At 43.9% G+C, this 22,092-nt stretch overlaps 1 protein-coding gene across 1 annotated transcript in view; it reads right to left on the reverse strand.

Moving 5' to 3' along the window:
• Positions 1 to 22,092, reverse strand: part of BTK (Bruton tyrosine kinase) — a 336,320-nt gene that overhangs the window by 56,415 nt on the left and 257,813 nt on the right. The window contains exons 8-11 of the mRNA XM_077283385.1: positions 17,558 to 17,748; positions 9,997 to 10,059; positions 9,195 to 9,249; positions 4,164 to 4,243 (exon numbers count right to left, since the gene is read on the reverse strand). Coding sequence (XP_077139500.1) covers positions 4,164 to 4,243; positions 9,195 to 9,249; positions 9,997 to 10,059; positions 17,558 to 17,748 — 389 coding nt within the window. The remainder of the gene's footprint in view (positions 1 to 4,163; positions 4,244 to 9,194; positions 9,250 to 9,996; positions 10,060 to 17,557; positions 17,749 to 22,092) is intronic.

The following is a 22,092-nucleotide window of genomic DNA, read 5'->3' on the forward strand; positions in this document are numbered from 1 at the left end:
GGTGATAGACCATGTAACGCAAATGCAGGACCGTATTGCTGCTGTCATGCCCATTGTTAGGGAACATATGTTACAGGCCCAGGGAGCCCAGAGGCTAAGTTATGATAGAGGCGCCAAGGTCCGTACGTTTGCACCCGGGGATAGGGTGTTGATCCTAATCCCTACGGTGGATAGTAAATTTCTGGCGAAATGGCAGGGCCCCTTTGAGGTCATGGAACGAGTTGGAGAAGTGAACTATAAAGTGCACCAGCCTGGTAAGAGAAAACCAGAACAGATTTATCATGTGAATCTGATAAAACCCTGGAAAGACCGCGCTGCCCTAACAGCGGATCTGCCCCGACCGGTTTGCTCACCTACCGTACCGGAGGTGCAGATTGCCGAGACTCTCTCTGAACGACAAAAATCTGAGGTTAAGCAGTTTTTGTTACAGAACCAACAGTTTTTCTCAGAAAAACCTGGCCAGACTAGGCTAGTGAAACATGAGATTGTCACAGAGCCTGGTGTCACAGTTCATGTGAAGCCATACCGGATTCCGGAAGCACGCCGTGAAGCCGTCTCCCGGGAGGTGAAGGCAATGTTGGACTTAGGAGTCATTGAAGAGTCGCACAGCGCCTGGTCCAGTCCAATCGTGTTGATACCTAAGCCAGATGGCTCTATACGGTTTTGCAATGACTTTAGGAAACTGAATGCGGTTTCTAAATTTGATGCCTACCCTATGCCCCGGGTTGATGAGTTGATCGATCGGCTGGGTAAAGCCCGATACATTACGACCCTGGATCTAACAAAGGGGTACTGGCAGATTTCTCTGGCCGAGGCGGCCAGAGAGAAGACGGCATTTGCTACACCGGAAGGGCTGTTCCAGTATATCTACATGCCGTTTGGACTTCACGGAGCCCCAGCAACATTCCAGAGATTGATGGATCGAGTCTTGAGGCCCCACAGGCAGTACGCTTCTGCCTACCTAGACGACATCATAATTTACAGCGTGGACTGGGAAGCTCACCTCCGGAAGGTACAGGCGGTGATTGATGACCTGAGAGACGCAGGCTTAACGGCGAACCCCAAGAAATATCACATTGGCCTTGAAGAAGCCCGATACTTGGGCTACGTGATTGGCAGAGGAGTGGTTAAACCCCAGATCGACAAAATACAGGCAATTCAGGGCTGGCCGCAACCAGTGAACAAGAAACAGGTTCAAGCTTTCCTGGGCATTGCCGGCTATTATCGCCGGTTCATACCCAACTTTGCGGCCATGGCTACCCCCTTGACGGATCTTACCAAAGGGAGGGATTCCGTCATGGTAAAATGGACCTCAGCGGCTGAAGAGGCCTTCCACAGTCTGAAACGGGCTTTGTGCTCTCAGCTCGTACTAGTGACTCCTGATTTCAGCAGCGAGTTTGTGGTGCAAACTGATGCTTCTGATACTGGTGTCGGAGCTGTACTTTCCCAGGTAAGGGACGGAGTCGAACACCCGGTCCTCTACCTCAGTCGGAAACTGAATGTACATGAGCAGAGGTATGCCGTGATTGAAAAAGAGTGCTTAGCCATCAAATGGGCTCTCGACTCCCTCAAATATTACCTGGCAGGTAGGAAGTTTAGGCTGGTCACGGACCATGCCCCTCTCAAGTGGATGCATCTCCACAAGGACCGTAATAGTTGGGTAACCCGGTGGTTCCTTGCCCTGCAGGCTTACTCTTTCACGGTGGAGCACCGCCCCGGGGTGCAGATGGGGAACGCTGATGCCCTGTCTCGAGTACACTGTTTCGAGAGTATTCTTGCTCGACCTGAGTGGTCTGAGCGGGGGGGAGGATATGTAAGAGTCATGTCGGTCTGGTAGTCGGGGGCAGGTATATCTCGCCCAGGTATTTGTCCTATGTGAATTAGGCTGCTCAGTATCTTCAGGATACCGAGGGGTTAATAAGTGCAGGAATAAAGGCTGACCAGCTGGAGGTTTCAGGTGTCAGCCTGGAGCACACAGAATGCCTGTCTGTGTGAGACAAACGTGAGTGTGAGCTGTGCTCATGATCTGTGTAATGCTAGCTGGGAGGGAGAAGCCCCCCCAGTTGTTAGATAGGAACGTATTTGTTTAGTTAGCGCCGGACAGGCTAGGATTTATCTTTATGTTTCGTTTTCTGTATTTGCTTTCACTTTAATAAACCTGACTTGAGGTCAGTCAACTTGGAAACCTGCTGTCGCCTCAGAGTTCAATGCACAAACCATGTGACCTTTGACCCCAGCAAAGGCGATCTCGGAGTGTTTTGTCACACTCCCTAAATGGGCTGACTCCCCCCACAGGGCCGTGGTCACCACCTGGCGCAAGCACCCGTGCGAGTGCCGTTTGCCTGGACAGGTGGGTGGGCCCACTCTTGGGCGACGGCACTGGCACAGGGTCAGTACAATGAAGTGTCTCTGATGGTGGTGGTGCACAACCAACGTCAGACACACTGTCGTAATATGAGGGGCCCTGTGCCAGGACCGCCGCCCACGAGAGTGTTCCCCCCAGCTTGAACAGTGTTCTACCACTTGCAATACTTACCTCTCCCTGCTCCACCACTGTGTAGTCTGTGCTGTTAAATCCTTCAATGGCACTGCCAATACAAATTTGTTGAAATGATAGATGATAGTTAAAATATACAGGGGCCCTGGCCTCCATTTAGACCAGTTAATACTTTGTGCCTACTACCACTGTCTGCTACTCAGCAGAGGAGCCCACCCCTGTACCTAGCTATGCCACCTGTTTATTTATGAACATTTTTTTGGCAGACATTTAGCCCACTTTATTATTTGGGCCTACTAACTGTGTCTGCCACTCATTACAGTTTTCCTCCACTGAACAAAGCAATGCCGCCTGTTTAGTCCTGTTACCACATTTGAACTGCATTTAGCCTACTTTATTATTTGGGCCTACTAACTGTGTCTGCCACTCATTACAGTTTTCCTCCACTGAACAAAGCAATGCCACCTGTTTAGTCCTGTTACCACATTTGAACTGCATTTAGCCTACTTTATTATTTGGGCCTACTAACTGTGTCTGCCACTCATTACAGTTTTCCTCCACTGAACAAAGCAATGCCGCCTGTTTAGTCCTGTTACCACATTTGAACCACTAGCCACTGCTAGATGAGTCTGCTGGTACATTGACCCAGACCACTACATTCCCCTTGCACTCTACACAGCCAGAATCTGACCCTGCTGAAAGTCAGGTTCCCCTTCCCGCATACTATACCACCTTACACGGGGACAAAGAGGAAGGTGCAGATGAAAGTGCAGGTTCCTTCATCAGGTGGGGGGCATACTCGTTGGCGACGTCACTGGCACAGGGCCCCTCATAGTACGCAAAAGTGTCTCTGCCAGTGGGAGGCGCCACCCACTGTCAAACACACCGCCGTACTATGAGGGGCCCTGTGCCAGTGACGTCGCCAACGAGTATGCCCCCCCCACCGATACTTCGATACTTTCATCTGCACCTTCCTACGAACGAGTGGGCCCCCCCCTGCTTGCTCAGGATCACAGCACTTGCAAAGTTGAAATACTTACCTCTCCCTGCTCCACCGCTGTGATGTGTTCCGCGTTTCCTGGGCCCACGAAAATCTTGAGCCAGCCCTACCCCCCCACAACTTTAGCCAAATGACCCCCAGTTTTCAATGCCTAACTATTATTATAAAGTAAATTAAGATTGACAAGCTTAAGTAATAAGAATTGATGTTTTTGGCATTAAAATGGGCACTGTAGGTGTTTTTCTGTCCTCCACTCACTACCGACTTTGATTCCCCATTGACTTGCATTGGGTTTCGTGTTTCAGTCAGCCCCCGACTTTTCGCAATAATCGGCCGATTTCACCCGACCTGACTTTTGACAAAGTCGGGTTTCGCGAAACCCGACTCGATCCAAAAAAAGTAAAAGTCGCTCAACTCTACCCAGAAGAATTGATGCTGTTTTGAAGGCAAAGGTTGATCACACCATGTACTGATTTTAGATATATGTCTTTTTTGTACATTGACTTTGCATCAATTAAACAATTAACACTTATGTTTTTGATAACATTCAAATATGTATAATTATACTGTATATATAGAGAAAAAGAAGGTATATTACTCTATATATACTATACTTACAAAATCAATGATTGAGGTTTTGCTGCGTTTGTCATTTCTCTTACTCACCCGGATGACTTTGCATATACGGATACTGTATATTTTCCAGCTTTGCTAGAATCTCTAACAATAAATCCACCCTCTTTGTCCTGTAAAACATTTGTTTTACATCTTATTGGAAAAAGATCAATGTAAAAATTTCATTTTGAGCAGTTTTTACAACTTTTGTTTTCCTTTTTGAGGAAGCGCTCCCTTTAAGGTTTTTGTCCTCTCAATATATTCCAGTCACCATATTATACAGCACTGTCACTTATAATTTTTCATTTTGCCTTTCTACCCAGATAATTCTTCTCTTTTCCATTAGGTCTATGACATCACGTGATTAAAAACATACTAGCTGAATCCTACTAAGCTCTATGTAGAAAAAGGAGGTCAATTTTCCCAGGGTGAGTCATGAGTCACTCCAATACCCCTGGCAGGATGGAGGAGGGAGCAGCTGGGTCAGGAGATGAATAGGGGAATGATAAATGCAGGGACAAGAGACTTCCTGTTTCTGCATAGAGCAGAGAAAAGAGAAGAATTATCTGGGAAGAAAGGCAAAATGAGCAATTGTAAGTACACAGTGCTGTATATTAAGAAAATAAAAACTTTGATGGAAATTCTTCTGTAAGGTTTAAGGCTTATTTCCTTGCCCCTAGTACTATTCTTACAAGCCACTGCCTTCTTCTGTTCTCTGCGCCACTCCGGTTGTCTTCTGCATGTTGTGACCTGCCTGAACTCTCCAGTATTTGCTGGGTGCCGGAAGTCACAACTCAAAGTAAGTTAGTGAAGGCCAGAATTAAACCTTCATAGACTTACACGGAGAGATTATGACCGTTACCTCTGACGTTCGGTCAGTCAGAAGTTGCAGTTACAAGATGGTGAAGCGGGACCGAAGCTGCACCAGGAAGCGCTGAAGAAGGTGACTGGTAAGTATATTATTATGGGCAGGGAACATACATTAGTGGCACCAGTCCAGTGCTTTAAGCTCAGTAATCAGTGTGGAAATTTAATAGTTCAGGACTATTTTCAATTTTGTACTGTTATAATAACACTGAGAAAAAACATCACCAAACATTTAGAAACAAATATCATCGATATAAAGACTTGCTATTAACCCCTTTACCCCCAAGGGTGGTTTGCACGTTAATGACCGGGCCAATTTTTACAATTCTGACCACTGTCCCTTTATGAGTTTATAACTCTGGAAGGCTTCAACGGATCTTGGCGATTCTGACACTGTTTTCTCGTGACATATTGTACTTCATGATAGTGATAAAATTTCTTCGATATAACTTGCGTTTATTTGTGAAAAAAATGGAAATTTGGCGAAAATTTCGCAATTTTCCAACTTTGAATTTTTATGCCCTTAAATCACAAAGATATGTCACAAAAAATACTTAATAGGTAACATTTTCCACATGTCTACTTTACATCAGCACAATTTAGGACCCAAAATTTTTTTTGTTAGGGAGTTATAAGGGTTAAAAGTTGACCAGCAATTTCTCATTTTTACAACACCATTTTTTTAAGGGACCACATCTCATTTGAAGTCATTTTGAGGGGTCTATATGATCGAAAATACCCAAGTGTGACACCATTCTAAAAACTGCACCCCTCAAGGTGCTCAAAATCACATTCAGGAAATTTACTAACCCTTCAGGTGTTTCACAGGAATTTTTTGAATGTTTAAATAAAAATTAACATTTAAATTTTTTTACACAAAATTTATTTCAGCTCCAATTTGTTTTATTTTACCAAGGGTAACAGGAGAAAATGGACCCCAAAAGTTGTTGTACAATTTGTCCTGTGTACGCCGATACCCCTTATGTGGGGGTAAACCACTGTTTGGGCGCACCGCAGAGCTCGGAAGGGAAGGAGCGCCATTTGACTTTTCAATGCAAAATTGACTGGAATTGAGATGGAACGCCATGTTGCGTTTGGAGAGCCCCTGATGTGCCTAAACATTGAAACCCCCCACAAGTGACACCATTTTGGAAAGTAGACCCCTTAAGGAACTTATCTAGATGTGTGGTGAGCACTTTGACCCAACAAGTGCTGCACAGAAGTTTATAATGCAGAGCCGTAAAAATAAAAAATCATATTTTTTCACAAAAATTATCTTTTCGCCCCCAATTTTTTATTTTCCCAAGGGTAAGAGAAGAAATTAGACCAAAAAAGTTGTTGTGCAATTTGTCCTGAGTACGCCGATACCCCATATGTGGGGGTAAACGACTGTTTGGGCGCATGGCAGAGCACGGAAGGGAAGGAGCGCCATTTGACTTTTCAATGCAAAATTGACTGGAATTAAGATGGGACGCCATGTCGAGTTTGGAGAGCCCCTGATGTGCCTAAACATTAAACCCCCCCACAAGTGACACCATTTTGGAAAGTAGACCCCCTACGGAACTTATCTAGAGTTGTTTTGAGAGCTTTGATCCCTCAAGTGTTTCACTACAGGTTATAACGCAGAGCCGTGAAAATAAAAATTCTTTTTTTTTTCACAAAAATGATTTTTTAGCCCCCAGTTTTGTATTTTCCCAAGGGTAACAGGAGAAATTGGACCCCAAAAGTTGTTGTCCAATTTGTCCAGAGTATGCTGATACCCCATATGTGGGAGGGAACCACTGTTTGGGCGCATGGCAGAGCTCGGAAGGGAAGGAGCGTCATTTGGAATGCAGACTTAGATGGATTGGTCTGCAGGCATCACGTTGCATTTGCAGAGCCCCTGATGTACCCAAACAGTAGAAACCCCCAAAAGTGACCCCATATTGGAAACTAGACCTCCCAAGGAACTTATCTAGATGTGTTGTGAGAACTTTGAACCCCCAGTTGTTTCACTACAGTTTACAACGCAGAGCCGTGAAAATAAACAATCTTTTTTTTCCCACATAAATGATTTTTAGCCCCCCAAATTTATATTTTCTCAAGGGTAACAAGAGAACTTGGACCCCAAAAGTTGTTGTCCAATTTGTCCCGAGTACGCTGATGCCCCATATGTTGGTGTAAACCCCTGTTTGGGCGCACGGTAAAGCTCGGAAGGGAAGGAGCACTGTTTTACTTTTTCAATGCAGAATTGGCTGGAATTGAGATCGGACACCATGTCGCGTTTGGAGAGCCCCTGATGTGCCTAAACAGTGGAAACTCCCCAATTCTAACTGAAACCCTAATCCAAACACACCCCTAACCCTAATCCCAACGGTAACCCTAACCACACCCCTAACCCTGACACACCCCTAACTAATCCCAACCCTAATCCCAACCATAAATGTAATCCAAACCCTAACCCTAACTTTAGCCCCAACCCTAACTTTAGCCCCAACCCTAACCCTAACTTTAGCTCCAACCCTAACCCCAGCCCTAACCCTAGCCCTAACCCTAGCCCTAACCCTAGCTCTAAACCTAGCCGTAACCCTAACCCTAGCCCTAACCCTAGCCCTAACCCTAGCCCTAACCCTAACCCTAGCCCTAACCCTAGCCCTAACCCTAATGGGAAAATGGAAATAAATACATTTTTTTAATTTTATTATTTTTCCCTAACTAATGGGGTGATGAAGGGGGGTTTGATTTACTCTTATAGCATTTTTTATAGCGGATTTTTATGATTGGCAGCCGTCACACACTAAAAGACGCTTTTTATAGCAAAAAAGTTTTTGGGTCTCCACATTTTGAGACCTATAATTTTTCCATATTTTGGTCCACAGAGTCAAGTGAGGTCTTGTTTTTTGCGGGACGAGTTGACGTTTTTATTGGTAACATTTTCGGACACGTGACAGTTTTTGATCGCTTTTTATTCCGATTTTTGTGAGGCAGAATGACCAAAAACCAGCTATTCATGAATTTCTTTTGGGGAAGGCGTTTATACCGTTCCACATTTGGTAAAATTGATAAAGCAGTTTTATTCTTCGGGTCAGTACGATTACAGCGATACCTCATTTATATCATTTTTTTATGTTTTGGCGCTTTTATACGATAAAAACTATTTTATAGAATAAATAATTATTTTGGCATCGCTTTATTTTGAGGACTATAACTTTTTTATTTTTTCTTTGATGACGCTGTATTGCAGCTCATTTTTTGCAGGACAAGATGATGTTTTCAGCGGTACCATGGTTATTTATATTCGTCTTTTTGATCACGTGTTATTCCACTTTTTGTTCGGCGGTATGATAATAAAGCGTTGTGTTTTGCCTCGTTTTTTTTTTTTTTTTCCTACGGTGTTCACTGAAGGGGTTAACTAGTGATATAGTTTTATAGGTGGGGTCGTTACAGACGCGGCGATACTAAATATGTGTACTTTTATTGTTTTATTTTTTTTATTTAGATAAATAAATGTATTTATGGGAATAATATATATATTTTTTTTCTTTATTTAGGAATTTTTTTTTTTTTTTTTTTAACTTATGTGGAAATTTATTTTTTTTACTTTTTTACTTTGTCCCAGGGGGGGACATCACAGATCGGTGATCTGACAGTTTGCACAGCACTCTGTCAGATCACCGATCTGACTTACAGCACTGCAGGCTTACCAAGCGCCTGCTCTGAGCAGGCACTCGGTAAGCCACCTCCCTCCCTGCAGGACCCGGATGCCGCGGCCATCTTGGATCCGGGCACCTGCAGCGAGGAGGAGGTAAGAGACCCTCGCAGCAACGCGATCACATCACGTTGCTCCGGGGGTCGCAGGGAAGCACGCAGGGAGCCCCCTCCCTGCGCGATGCTTCCCTGTACCCGCCGGCACACCGTGATCATGTTTGATCACGGTGTGCCGGGGGTTAATGTGCCAGGGGCGGTCTGTGACCGCTCCTGGCACATAGTGCCGGATGTCAGCTGTGATAATCAGCTGACACCCGGCCGCGATTGGCCGCGCTCCCCCCGTGAGCACCGCCGATCGCGCTGGACGTACTATCCCGTCAGTGGTCATACGGGCTCACCCCACCTCGACAGGATAGTACGTCCAATGTCAGAAAGGGGTTAACAACTATTTTCTAACGATGCTCATCGCCTTTTAATCAGAAGTGGTATTTGCAATAGTTTGCAAGATTTATGGTTGATATTTATTACCTGTGCTCTCAATAATTGCTCTGCTTGGCTTCTGGTCATATTTTTGGAATACCACCTGTAGAGTAAAAAGGAGACGCAGCTGTAGTGAATCTAAACCACATGCATCTCCATGTATTATTTATCTGGGAATGTTCACAACAGTGAGAAAATGATAATTGTGTAAGATTTGCTGCAATTTTCCAGAATGACCACAAGTCTATGCAACTTCTGAGAACAAATTAAATTATCAGTGCTGCCGCAAAACACTGCAAAACACTTCAGCCTAGAAATACTTATCGTAGCCCCTGCATCTGCAGATTGCACTTGATTGAAAAAAATATGGACACCTTTAAGGGTATTGTTTACACTGGCATAAAACTTATAGCTGTTGGCGGTACATAGATGATGTTCTGCCATATGGCAATAGAAAGATTGTATTAATGATCCCACTGTCCCCATCCGTCTGCATTGGCCAGTAAACTTGCACATAGTCAATCATCACTCCTGAATGGCTTATAATAGCCAGTACAAATGACTCATTACCTGATTCTTTAGCATTATCATATTCAAGACAGTAAGACAACAGGAAATTGAGCGTGAGTGAATAGCACATTCTATACTTTTGCTGAACCAAGAACCAAATGGCAAAACCCCTGCAGGCTGCGTGGTTTAGATAGATGACGCACAAAAAAAGCTTCATATGCGCTCACTTTTACAGGTATTACATAAGGCAGGTAAATAGAGAAATAGGCATTTTCTGTAAAAAATGTGTAGATGAAAGATGCTGCATGTTTCTTTTTTACCCAAAAGTTATCATACTTACTCATATATTTCCATTGGATCCTGAGCTTCGGTAACATAATTACCAGGGATGTAGCCCTCCTGTCTGGACAAATGAAAATAGGTCGCCATTAAAGCATTGAGGAAATATAAGAAATACTGAAGCTCAGAACTCTGAAAAATAAGAAAGAGGGACACAGAGCAGTGCGTAGCACAACGTGGCAGCTTTTATATATCCTCAGTGTACATTGCCCCACACACAGTATGAGACCCCCTCTCAGTATGAGACCCGCATAGCCACCTTCCACCTTCCACATAGTATGATGCAATTACCATGTGGCTGGGCAATATACTACGTGGGCTGTGTTATGTACTACGTGGCTGTGTTATATACTACGTGGGCTGTGTTTTATACTGTGTGGGCTGTGTTATATACTATGTGGGCTGTGTTATATACTACGTGGCTGTTATACTACGTGAGCTGTGTTATATACTGCGTGGGCTGTGCTATATACTACGTGGGCTGTGTTATATACTACGTGGGCTGTGCTATATACTACGTGGGCAGTGTTATATATGCGGCGCCCCAGGGTCCTGGTCATCGCAGTGGTATTGCTTTCCTCTCGGGGAGAGTGATGCTACGTTTGGAGGCAAAGAAGGATAACTGCATCCAGGTATCACAAACATGCAACACATTCACACTCCAGGCCACCAGGGGGAGCTTCTGCTCCTATTTATTAGGTCACTCCCCATATATATAACTGGTAGTCTGTAGGGAAAGTTAGTCATTTCCAGACAGGAGTCAGTTCCTGACAGAGCTCCAGACAGGAGTTCTGTTAGTTCCAGACCAGAGTCTGAGGAGGACAGAAGGTCAAAGGAGCTGTGCATGCCCTCAGAGCTGCAGCCCCCAGAAAGAGACATTGAAAGACAGAATTGTATTCGAGATTGAAGGAAGTCGAAGCAAAGGAGAAGATACCAGAAGGGGACCAGCCCCGCTCAAGCTGTCTCCTTCTGAGACACAAAATCCCGGTAGCTGGAACGCCTAGAGAGTAAGGACCTCTACGCCTTATTTCAGAGACTGGCAGGACAGCTAATTGCAGGTCACCTGTCCGCACCTACACCCAGGAGGCACGGTGACACCGACAGAGCCGGGTTATCTAAGAGACCCTATAAACAGGCTCAAGTCGCCAGTCATACGGGTTTTGTCCTATCCTATATGGGGGACAGAGAGAGCGAAACATCGCATCTGTGAGACCCTTATGTGAAGCCATAGGCAGTAAGGGACTACACCACTGCAGCGCAAGGGAAGGCTACTGATTTCCACCTGGACAAGGGACCTCTAGACTTGCCTCCAAACCGGCCGGACTCTGCCTACCCTGTGGTCTGCTGCCCTGGACTGTGGATGCTGAAGTCGTCAGTAAAGGTAAAGAGACTGCAACCTTGTGTCCTCGTTTTTCACTGCGCCATTCACTATACCACCATCTACACACTGGGAAGCCCTGGGGACATACTTCACCTGTGGGAAGGTATACCATCTAGCTGCCATAACATCACCCCAGCGGACCCCTTAAAGCAGCGTCGGTCACCCTGACCGAATACCACAGGTGGTGTCACGAACATAAACTCTATCCCTTTAAAGACCTTTCCCTTTAATACGGACGTTCCAGGGCCACGGACCGGGTCAGCCACCGTAACATCCCCCTGTGAACCGAAGGACCCGGTACTGAGTACCCCACGGCCCTTGGGGGGCGATCCATACACTATGTGGCTGTGTTATATACTACGTGGCTGTGTTATATACTGCGTGGGCTGTGTTATCTACTACGTGGCTGTGTTATATACTACGTGGCTGTGTTATATACTACGTGGGCTGTGTTATATACTACGTGGGCTGTGCTATATACTACGTGGCTGTGTTATATACTATGTGGGCTGTGTTATAAACTACGTGGCTGTTATATACTGAGTGGGCTGTGCTATATACTACTATACATATTCTAGAATACCTGATGCGTTAGAATTGGGCCACCATCTAGTCAATTTATATTCAACCATCAAACAACACTTAAAGCACAGGTACTTTAGATTTTGTTTATTAAGCAAAAATATATATATATCACAGTCTTATAAAAATTTGATATCAATAATCTTTTATCACTGTTGGCAACCAAAATTAGGCATCAATGTAACATTACCAAAATAAATAACGCCTGTTGTGCCTAAACAGTGAAAAAGAGTCTCGAGCTCAGAAGGCACCTTAAGAACAAGCAATTTATATATCAGTCAGATGTAGTATTTATAATCGACCACAAGGTGGTGCCCCACTACCATAATTAAAGTGCTACTGCTTAGATGGAGAGAGAAAGAGTTGTCACAGTGTAATTGGCATGCTGATGTCAGGTAAGTGTCAGAGGCATACGGTGGCCAAGACAATGTCCGACAAATATATAATGGTATGCCTAATTTTGGTTGCCAACAGTGATAAAAGATCATTGACATAACATTTTTATAAAACTGTGAAAAAGACGCATGTAAAAAAACGCAGTTGTATTTTTAACTACAGAATGAACTCTTTGTGCACTAAAAAAGCTCCTTCAAATTTGCACCAAACATGCATCGAACAAAAAGAAAGAAGGCATAAAAAACGTAGCAAAAATGCAATAACCAGAGAAGATTATTACTGAATAGTTTCATGCATGCGACACCTGCAGAAAACATGTAGATAAAAAGCAGCAGAAAAAACATAGCATTTACGTCACGTGCGATCACAGCTTCAGCTCTAGTCGTTAAGGGGTTAATAGCCTGTTTACACAGGCAGCACAAAGTAAATGATGTTCACTGAGTTGTCTCTAATGGATCACTCAGTATGCATAGACTGCCATTGTTCTCGGCAGTGTGAGTCCGGTTTACAAAGGGTGATGCACCACTGACAACTATTTAGCTTGTTCATTCGTCTATTTACACTTCAAGATAATTGATAAATTATCATTTTAAGAACGCTTAGGGCCCCTTCACACTGGTCGATTCTGCTACGATTACGACGCATTTGCGTCATATTCGACATCGCAGTACGAGCTCGTAGCCAGCGGTCACACTCTACGATGTTAACGCTTTTTCTGACGTAGTTGCGATGTGAACGTCACGCGTCGCAATCGTACGCTACCCTTCACACCGCCATAGTCCTACGACTCCGAGCGTGACGTATTACCAGCATGGGCGTGCTAAAACGTCACGCCCAATCAGGAGACAGGTATGCGGAAGCCCAACCCACGTAGTCGCATTACGAGCTCGTATGACCGCCGTCACATACTACGATTTCGACCGCCACAGCGAGACATTTACGACGAAAGAAAGTTCTGCTCTTTCTTTCACATCGTACGATGCTGGGCTGCGTCGCAAATCGTAACGCCATGTCACACTTTGCAACCTCGGAACGAGGACGGATAAACGTCACAAATCGAACGCTCGTTTAGACTTTGATTGCACAGTGTGAAGGGGCCCTTAGGCCATGTGCACATGTTCAGTATTTTTCGCGTTTTTTTCGCGGTTTTTCGCTATAAAAACGTGATAAAAACGCGAAAAAAACACTAACATATGCCTCCCATTATTTTCAGGGTATTCCGCAGTTTTTGTGCAAATGTTGCATTTTTTTCCGCGAAAAAATCACATTGCGGAAAAAAAAGCAACTTGTTCATTAAATTTGCGGAATTGCGGGGTTCCGCACAACTAGGAATGCATTGATCTGCTTACTTCCCACACGGGGCTGTGCACACCATGCGGGAAGTAAGCAGATTATGTGCGGTTGGTACCCAGGGTGGAGGAGAGGAGACTCTCCTCCACAGACTGGGCACCATATAATTGGTAAAAAAAAGAATTAAAATAAAAAATAGTCATATACTCACCCTCTGATGGCCCCCGCAGTCTTCCCGCCTCTCCGGAGCATGCCGCTGCTTCGGTTCCTATAGCTGGAGTGTCTGAAGGACCTGCGATGACGTCGCGGTCTTGTGATTGGTCGCATGACCGCTCATGTGACCGCTCACGTGACCGCGACGTCATCGAAGGTCCTGCACACACACACCATCTATAGGAACGGACGCCGCTGAGGAGATCGGCTGTCTGCAGGTGAGTATAACCATTTTTTTTATTTTTTGTATTATTTTTAAACATTCTATCTTTTACTATTGATGCTGCATAGGCAGCATCTATAGTAAAAAGTTGGTCACACTTGTCAAACACTATGTTTGACAAGTGTGACCAACCTGTCAGTCAGTTTTCCAAGCGATGCTACAGATCGCTTGGAAAACTTTAGCATTCTGCGGTTTTCTTCAGGAAATTTCTGCAAGAAATCCTGACGTGTACACATACCCTTATTCACGATTATCCTTCAGTGTAAATGCAGCTTAAATATGATTAATGCTGCAGAGGATAAGTTCATCAGTTAAAAGCCTCAGAAACCAATAACTGACAGCACCTCAGATAACTGCCCTCAGAAACGATGCACAAACATCAAGAAGCATCTCAACATCAACTGTCCAAAGGAGACTATGAGAAGCAGGCCTTTACGGTCAAATTGCTGCAAAAAAGCCACTACTGAGAACCATAAACAAGAAGAGATTTGCTCGGGCCAACAACAAAAGAATTGGAAATTAGATCAATGTAAATCTGTACTGAGGAGTCAAAATTTGAGTTTTTTTTTCTACCAGCTGCCATGTCTTTGTGAGATATGGAAAAGGTGAATGGATGATTTTTACGTGAAGTAAGGAAGGACGGTGTGATGGTGTGGGTTGCTTTGCTGGTGACACTGCTGGTTCCAAATCCAAGGCATACTCACCTATCATGGCTGCCACATCATTCTGCAGTGACATGCAATACTATCTGGTTTGTACTAAGTGGGACCATCATTTGTTTCGCAACAAGACAATGACCCAAAACACCGCCAGGCTTTATAAGGACACGGTATGGAGGCTGAGTCAGATGAATAAGCCTCCACAATCACCCAACTTTAACCCAATTGAGATGGTTTGGGATGAGTCGAAGGCAAAGAAGCCAAGAAGTGCTCGGCACCTCTGGGAACTATTTCTAGACTGTTGGAAAGCCATTCTAGGTGATGACCTGAAGAAACTTCTTGAAGAAACGTCAAGGGTGTGTAAATCTGTTACCGAGTGAACAGGGGTACTTTGAGGAAACTTTAAGGGTATATGCACACATTGTGGATTGACAGCTGCAGATTTGCAGCAGTTTTCCATGCGTTGTACAGTACCATGTAAACCTATGGAAAACAAAATCCAAAGCGCACATGCTGTTTATTCCGCAGAATGTCAATTCTTTGTGCGGATTACACCTGCTCCATAATAGGAATCCACAGGTGTAAAACCGCAAGTGGAATCCGCACAAAAACTGCAAAAAAAACCTTGTAAATCCGCGGTAATTCGCAGTAAATCCGCAGTGCACATGCTGCGGAAAATACCATGCGGAAACGCTGCGTTGTTTATTACACATCATATCAATTCTTTGTGCGGATTCCACAGCGTTTTACTCCTGCTCCATAATAGGAATCCGCAGGTGTAAAACCGCAAAAAAATGCGGATTTACCAAAATCGGTGCGGAAAAATCCACACACCTTTCTGCAATGTGTGCACATAGCCTGACAGATATCTGGGTTTGTTTCATACACGTTTCTTTGCACCTCGCTTCCATATGTGTCTCTTTGTGGTTTCGCCGCCTTAAATCTAAAAGTACATGTGCACATTCCACTAAGAACAAGGAACACCATTGGATGTAAAGGCGAGTCCAAACATTTGGCTGGTACAATATATGCATAATCTCTGGACATATAAGATGTATAGGTATGCACACTCAGGACATAATGTATATACAGTCATACATTGGTGCAGTTGGTATATGCACACTCACTGTGCACATAAATACACATATCCTTACCTAATGAGTATATTCACTAATTAAACGGCATGAGTGTAGGTATATAAACATTGAATACATGTAACTATGACATTGATCAGATGAAGATGATTCTGATTTTTAAAGGGGATTTGTGAAATCTAGTTGAATAAAATGACCCATTTGATAGAGATAACTTGTTATTTATTCCCCTATAGAAACAGCAAAGTAAAAAAAATTCTAAATTCCTTTTTTGTGCATTGTTTTTCCCCAAAAAATCTGAAAGTTAATTAGTTCATTTTTATTTATTCTTCTAAAATATCTCAAATAGAAATTCTCAAAATTTGTATTTGAAAAAAATCTAAAACTATTTGTGAAGTAATGAAGTTTAAAAAAAAAAAAAAAAAAAAAAATAGCATTGTATACAGCCTTTTTCAAAACAGCCAAGATAAACCACCATCCTTAACCCTTTCCTGACATCCACCATAAATGTGAATGAGACGGGCTCAGTATCTGAGTCTGCTTTATGCACAGCAAGTGCGGACTGTTGTAAATAACCAGCTTCAATCAGTGTCATTGCCCACCTCAATAAATCCCCACCACCCCTTTACGCGACCAGCTTCTTTGGAGTGAGTCACCAATAGGAGTGTAATTACAACGAGTGGCTAGGGCAGTATGGACATTACATCTATCCCTGCGTGCAGCAGACAGTGAGGTCGACATGCCAACTTTTCAGTTAGCAACACATTTCACTCTCGCAATCCAATCTCGTAAACCAGAAACTTGTGCAAGGATTCACCACCTGAAGTAGACTCCCAAGCATCATAAGTCACATCAACGCCCAATCTGGACTTCCTCAAGGTGCCATTTATGAGGCTTCTATGAAATTTGAGCCTGTCTCCTTGTATACTGTACTAATTCCTCACTGCCTCCTATCTCACCCATTATTACAGATCTACACATAAAGGAACAACTACTTTACAAACATGGCTTCTTTGTCTTTTTTATCTCCAACCCCAACTGCCTTTCAGCTCTCTCAGCCTCCTCCTGTATCCTTATAATGATTCTAATTAATGTATATTGATACATACGAGATATGCTCTTTTTCTATGGTCTAATTCTATAGTTTACATCTCATTGCCAAGGTTACCGACCACCTCTGCAGACTATCACAGGTGGCTGGTTTACTAGGCAATGAGCATGTAGCTGTACAGCTTGCAATGCTGCTCTGAAGCTGGCCGGATTTTTGGATCTTGTCAGGTTCTGTACCCCAGATGCCTGTGATGGCAGCATTGGAGAAAGCATAATTAGGAAGAGACTCAAGCATGCCAGTAGGCTGAACTGTCAGTCATCAGGAGTGCACTGCCACTTAGCAAGCAGAAAAGTGGTAGCAGTGCACTCCTGAAAGTAGGATCCTGACAAAACCCCTTAGAATAAAGGGCAAAACTGGAAAGTCTTTTACTCACCTTAAAAATTATATAATTAGAATATGATGCTTTTACTTTTTTATTATGTTATTTATCGTATGCATGATTTTTCATTATGTCAGCTGTTTGTTCCCATTTTTCTTCGAACTTTCTTTTTATTTAAGTCTCAATTTTTTTTAAATTAAAATCTTTTCTATTCTTTTTGCCCTTTCTACCATATCAAGAATATTTTCTGACCCTAATCACAAAGAATAAAAAATTACAAATACATTGTTTTACCCATTTTTATCTCTTGCTCTTAACCAGGGCTGTCCACCGCCTTCCTCTAGTAACAGATACTCTTCTCCTTTGTGCAACTGTAAATCCTGAGAATTGATTGGACTGAAATCATACATTGCTACCACTTTCCGTGGTCCTACCGGAGAAGTAACATTTGTCGGTGCTGGTGGCAGTGGCTTCACAGATTTTACCTGTGGGTAAAGAGAAATCAAATATTATAGCTTATTCGTAATCATAAAAGAAATCAGCACATTTTTTATTCTGGAGTTCTATATTATAACATTTAAAATTTGTCTTCAAAAAGTATGGAAAGCCTGTAACAATTAGCAGCCATATAGATTCTGTAAAGTCATATTTTAGTTAGATATTTTAGGTGATTTCAGAGTGCTTCTGATGACTGTATAAGAAAAGGAATCCGTACTAAGAGCAATCAGGTCTACTATGAACATCAATGACCACATGTAGACTTGATCAGTTCAGGATCAGATGTTCCTTCGCTTGGACGAAAGGAAAAAAACCCAGTTTTTTCCTGTACCTAAAAATGGGAAATTGTAAATACTCTTGTGGAAGAGGATTCAGTGAACTGTAACAAGAAACCAAAGAATAAGGTCCCAAGAGCCATAATTTCTACGAGGACCTCCCTTAGTTTTTGACCCAATGGACAGAAAAGGCAGTACTGAAGCATTCCTGGGAACTGAGCTGCTCTTTTCAGGACTAACATTTCTGTGAAATAGTGATGATAACAAGACATCCATCCAGCAATCCCAGGAATAAATTTACAAATGTACTAAAAAAATATCAAAAACCACATTGAAAAAATGGAAAGGAAAAATGTAGAGGGAAAGAGAGCGATAAAATCACATGGCTGTCACAATTAAGAATTCACGCAGTTCGAAACGCGTCATATCCTCATGTGAAGTTGTCACCCTCTCTCCCTCCCCATTTTGCCAACATGGTATTCAATTAGTTTTTAAATAAAGTTGTAATTTTCTTCCTGAGATCGCTGAATAGAAACCTTGTTGCTTGCACGACTTAGAAACCAGCTCAGGTTTATCATTTATTATTACCACTCCCTGAGGAAGCAATTCGGGAAATGTGTATTGGGGTGCGTGGTGGGGGTGCAGGAAGCCATCGTTCAATATGACCCCAGGTCCGCACTAAAGGTTTTTATTTATCTGTTGTATGTTTTATGCTTATATGTTCAACATATCCTGTTTGACCCATCAGTGTTTACTATTTTTACCAGTCTTAATTGGTTTGCACTTGCACTTTATTATAATAAATAGAATCTATATTTATTATTTTTATTTCATTTTATGTATATTACATATACCGTATATACTCGAGTATACACCGACCCGAGTATAAGCCGAGACCCCTAATTTTGCCACAAAAAAATCGGAAAACTTAACTCGAGTATAAGCCTAGGGTGGAAAATGCAGAAGCTACCGGTAAATGTCAAAAATACAAATAGATACCAATGAGAGTAAAATTAATTGAGACATCAGTAGGTTAAGTGTTTTGAATATCCATATTGAATCAAGAGCCCCATATAATGCTCCATACAGTTCATGATGGGCCAAATAAGATGCTTCATACAGTCATTTGCCCCGTATAATGCTCCACAAACGTTGCTTATGGCCCCATAAGATGCTCTATACAGTCATTTGCCCCATATAATGCTCCACAAACGTTGCTTATGGCCCCATAAGATGCTCTATATAGTCGTTTGCCCTGTATAATGCTCCACAAACGTTGCTTATGGCCCCATAAGATGCTCCATATGCTGTTGCTGCGATAAAAAAAATCACATACTCACCTCTCAGGCCCCCGGCACTTGCTATATTAATCTGCTCCTTGTTCCTTGGCACCGCTGTGTCTTCTATCCTCTGCACTGACGATCAGGCAGAGGGCGCACACTAATCGCGTCACCGCGCCCTCTGACCTGAGCGTCAGTGCAGAGGACGGGGAAGATGCTGCGGCTGGTCGCGGCGGTGGAACGAGAAGCAGGTGAATATCACGCACTGCGTTATACTCACCTGCTTCTTTCACGGTCCCTGGTTCCCCCGACGCCGCAGCTTCTTCCTGTAGTGAGCGGTCACATGGTACCACTCATTACAGTTATGAATATGCGGCTCCACCCCTATGGGAGTGGAGTGGGGTCCATATTCATTACTGTAATGAGCTGTACCATGTGACCGCTCACTACAGGAAGAAGGTGCGGCGCCGGGGAGAACCAGGGACCGCGCCAGGAGCAGGTGAGTATTACACAGCTGCTGCTCCCCCTCCCCTGCTGACCCCTGGGTATGACTCGAGTATAAGCCGAGAGGGGCAATTTCAGCCTAAATATATGGGCTGAAATTCTCGCCTTATACTCGAGTATATACGGTAGTTAATTAATTTTTTAATTATCTCATACAATTATGGAGCACCCCACAGGGCCGTGGGATACTTGGTACCGGGTCTGGTGGTACTTAAAGGGGTGATCACAGCGGTGGTTACCCTGTCCGTGGCCCTGGGCATCCAATTAAAGGGGGAATCAAGTGTAGGGGGAAATGTTATGGTCTGGTGATTAAGGAGCAACATGCGACTAGCTCTGGGCAGGTGGTAACTATACCGACCGCAGTTCCTGATCTTAACACAGACACTAGCAGTAGCCGTGGGATGTTCCTGTCACTCCCTGGACACCTCGTCACAGCCGGAGATCTAGATACCCCTAAAGGTAGAAGCAGGAAAGCTATCTTGCCTCAGAGAAAATCCCCAAAGGATAGGACAGCCCCCCACAAATAATGACTGTGAGAGGAGAAGGAAATGACATATGTAGTATGAAACAAGATTTAGCAAAGGAGGCCACTACTAGCTAGAAAGAATTAGTACAGGACAGAACACTGTGCGGTCAGTAATAAAAACTAGAAAAAGTCCACCGCAGAGAAATGCAAAAATCTCCACACCTGACTAAAGGTGTGGAGGGCAAACTCTGCTGCCCAGAGCTTCCAGCTTAGCTGACTAGATACATACTGATAAGCTGGACAAATGAGCAAAACATAGAAAGTGCTAAACAACAAAGTCCACAACAAGTGAACTGCAAAAAGACAAGCAAGGACTTAGCTTTGCTGAAATGGTCAGAGTGACAGGGAAATCCTCAGAGAGCCATGACTCCAACCTCAACAATTGACAACTGGCATTGAATTAGGGAAAAGGCCAGACTAATATAGCAGAGCCAGAAAGACGATCAGTGAAAACAGCTGCTGATGCTAAATCCAAGAAGCAGCCATACCACTCAAAACCACAGGAGGGAGCCCAAGAGCAGAACTCACAAAAATGCTACTTATAACCACCGGAGGGAGCCCAAGAGCGGAGTTCACAACAGTACCCCCCCCCTTGAGGAGGGGTCACCGAACCCTCACCAGAGCCCCCAGGCCGATCAGGACGAGCCAAATGAAAAGCACAAACCAAATCGGCGGCATGGACATCGGAGGCAACCACCCAAGAATTATCCTCCTGGCCATAACCCTTCCACTTGACAAGATACTGAAGCCTCCGCCTCGAAAAACGAGAATCCAAAATTTTCTCAACCACATATTCCAACTCCCCCTCAACCAACACTGGGGCAGGAGGATCAACAGATTGAACAACGGGCACCACATATCTCCGCAACAAAGATCTATGGAAAACATTGTGGATGACAAAAGAGGCTGGAAGGGCCAAACGAAAAGACACTGGATTGATAATCTCAGAAATCTTATAAGGACCAATAAACCGAGGCTTGAACTTAGGGGAAGAAACCTTCATAGGAACATGACGAGAGGATAACCAGACCAAATCCCCCACACGAAGCCGAGGACCAACACACCGACGGCGGTTAGCAAAACGCTGAGCCTTTTCCTGAGACAACGTCAAATTGTCTACCACATGAGTCCAAATCTGCTGCAACCTGTCCATCACAGAATCCACACCAGGACAATCAGAAGGCTCAACCTGCCCTGAAGAAAAACGAGGATGGAAACCAAAATTACAAAAGAAAGGCGAAACCAAAGTAGCCGAACTGGCCCGATTATTAAGGGCAAACTCGGCCAACGGCAAGAAAGCCACCCAATCATCCTGATCAGCAGACACAAAGCATCTCAAATAGGTTTCCAAGGTTTGGTTAGTTCGCTCAGTTTGGCCATTTGTCTGAGGATGGAACGCCGAAGAAAAAGACAAATTAATGCCCATCTTAGCACAAAAGGCCCGCCAAAACCTGGAAACAAACTGGGAACCTCTGTCAGACACAATATTCTCTGGAATGCCATGCAAACGAACCACATGCTGAAAAAAATAATGGAACCAAATTAGAGGAGGAAGGCAATTTAGGCAAAGGTACCAAATGGACCATTTTAGAGAACCGGTCACAAACCACCCAGATAACAGACATCCTCTGGGACACAGGTAGATCCGAAATAAAATCCATGGAAATATGCGTCCAAGGCCTCTCCGGGACAGGCAAAGGCAAAAGCAACCCACTAGCGCGGGAACAGCAAGGCTTAGCCCGGGCA

This window comes from Ranitomeya variabilis, chromosome 2 (genome assembly GCF_051348905.1).
Source record: "Ranitomeya variabilis isolate aRanVar5 chromosome 2, aRanVar5.hap1, whole genome shotgun sequence".
In the NCBI taxonomy this organism is placed as follows: domain Eukaryota; kingdom Metazoa; phylum Chordata; class Amphibia; order Anura; family Dendrobatidae; genus Ranitomeya; species Ranitomeya variabilis.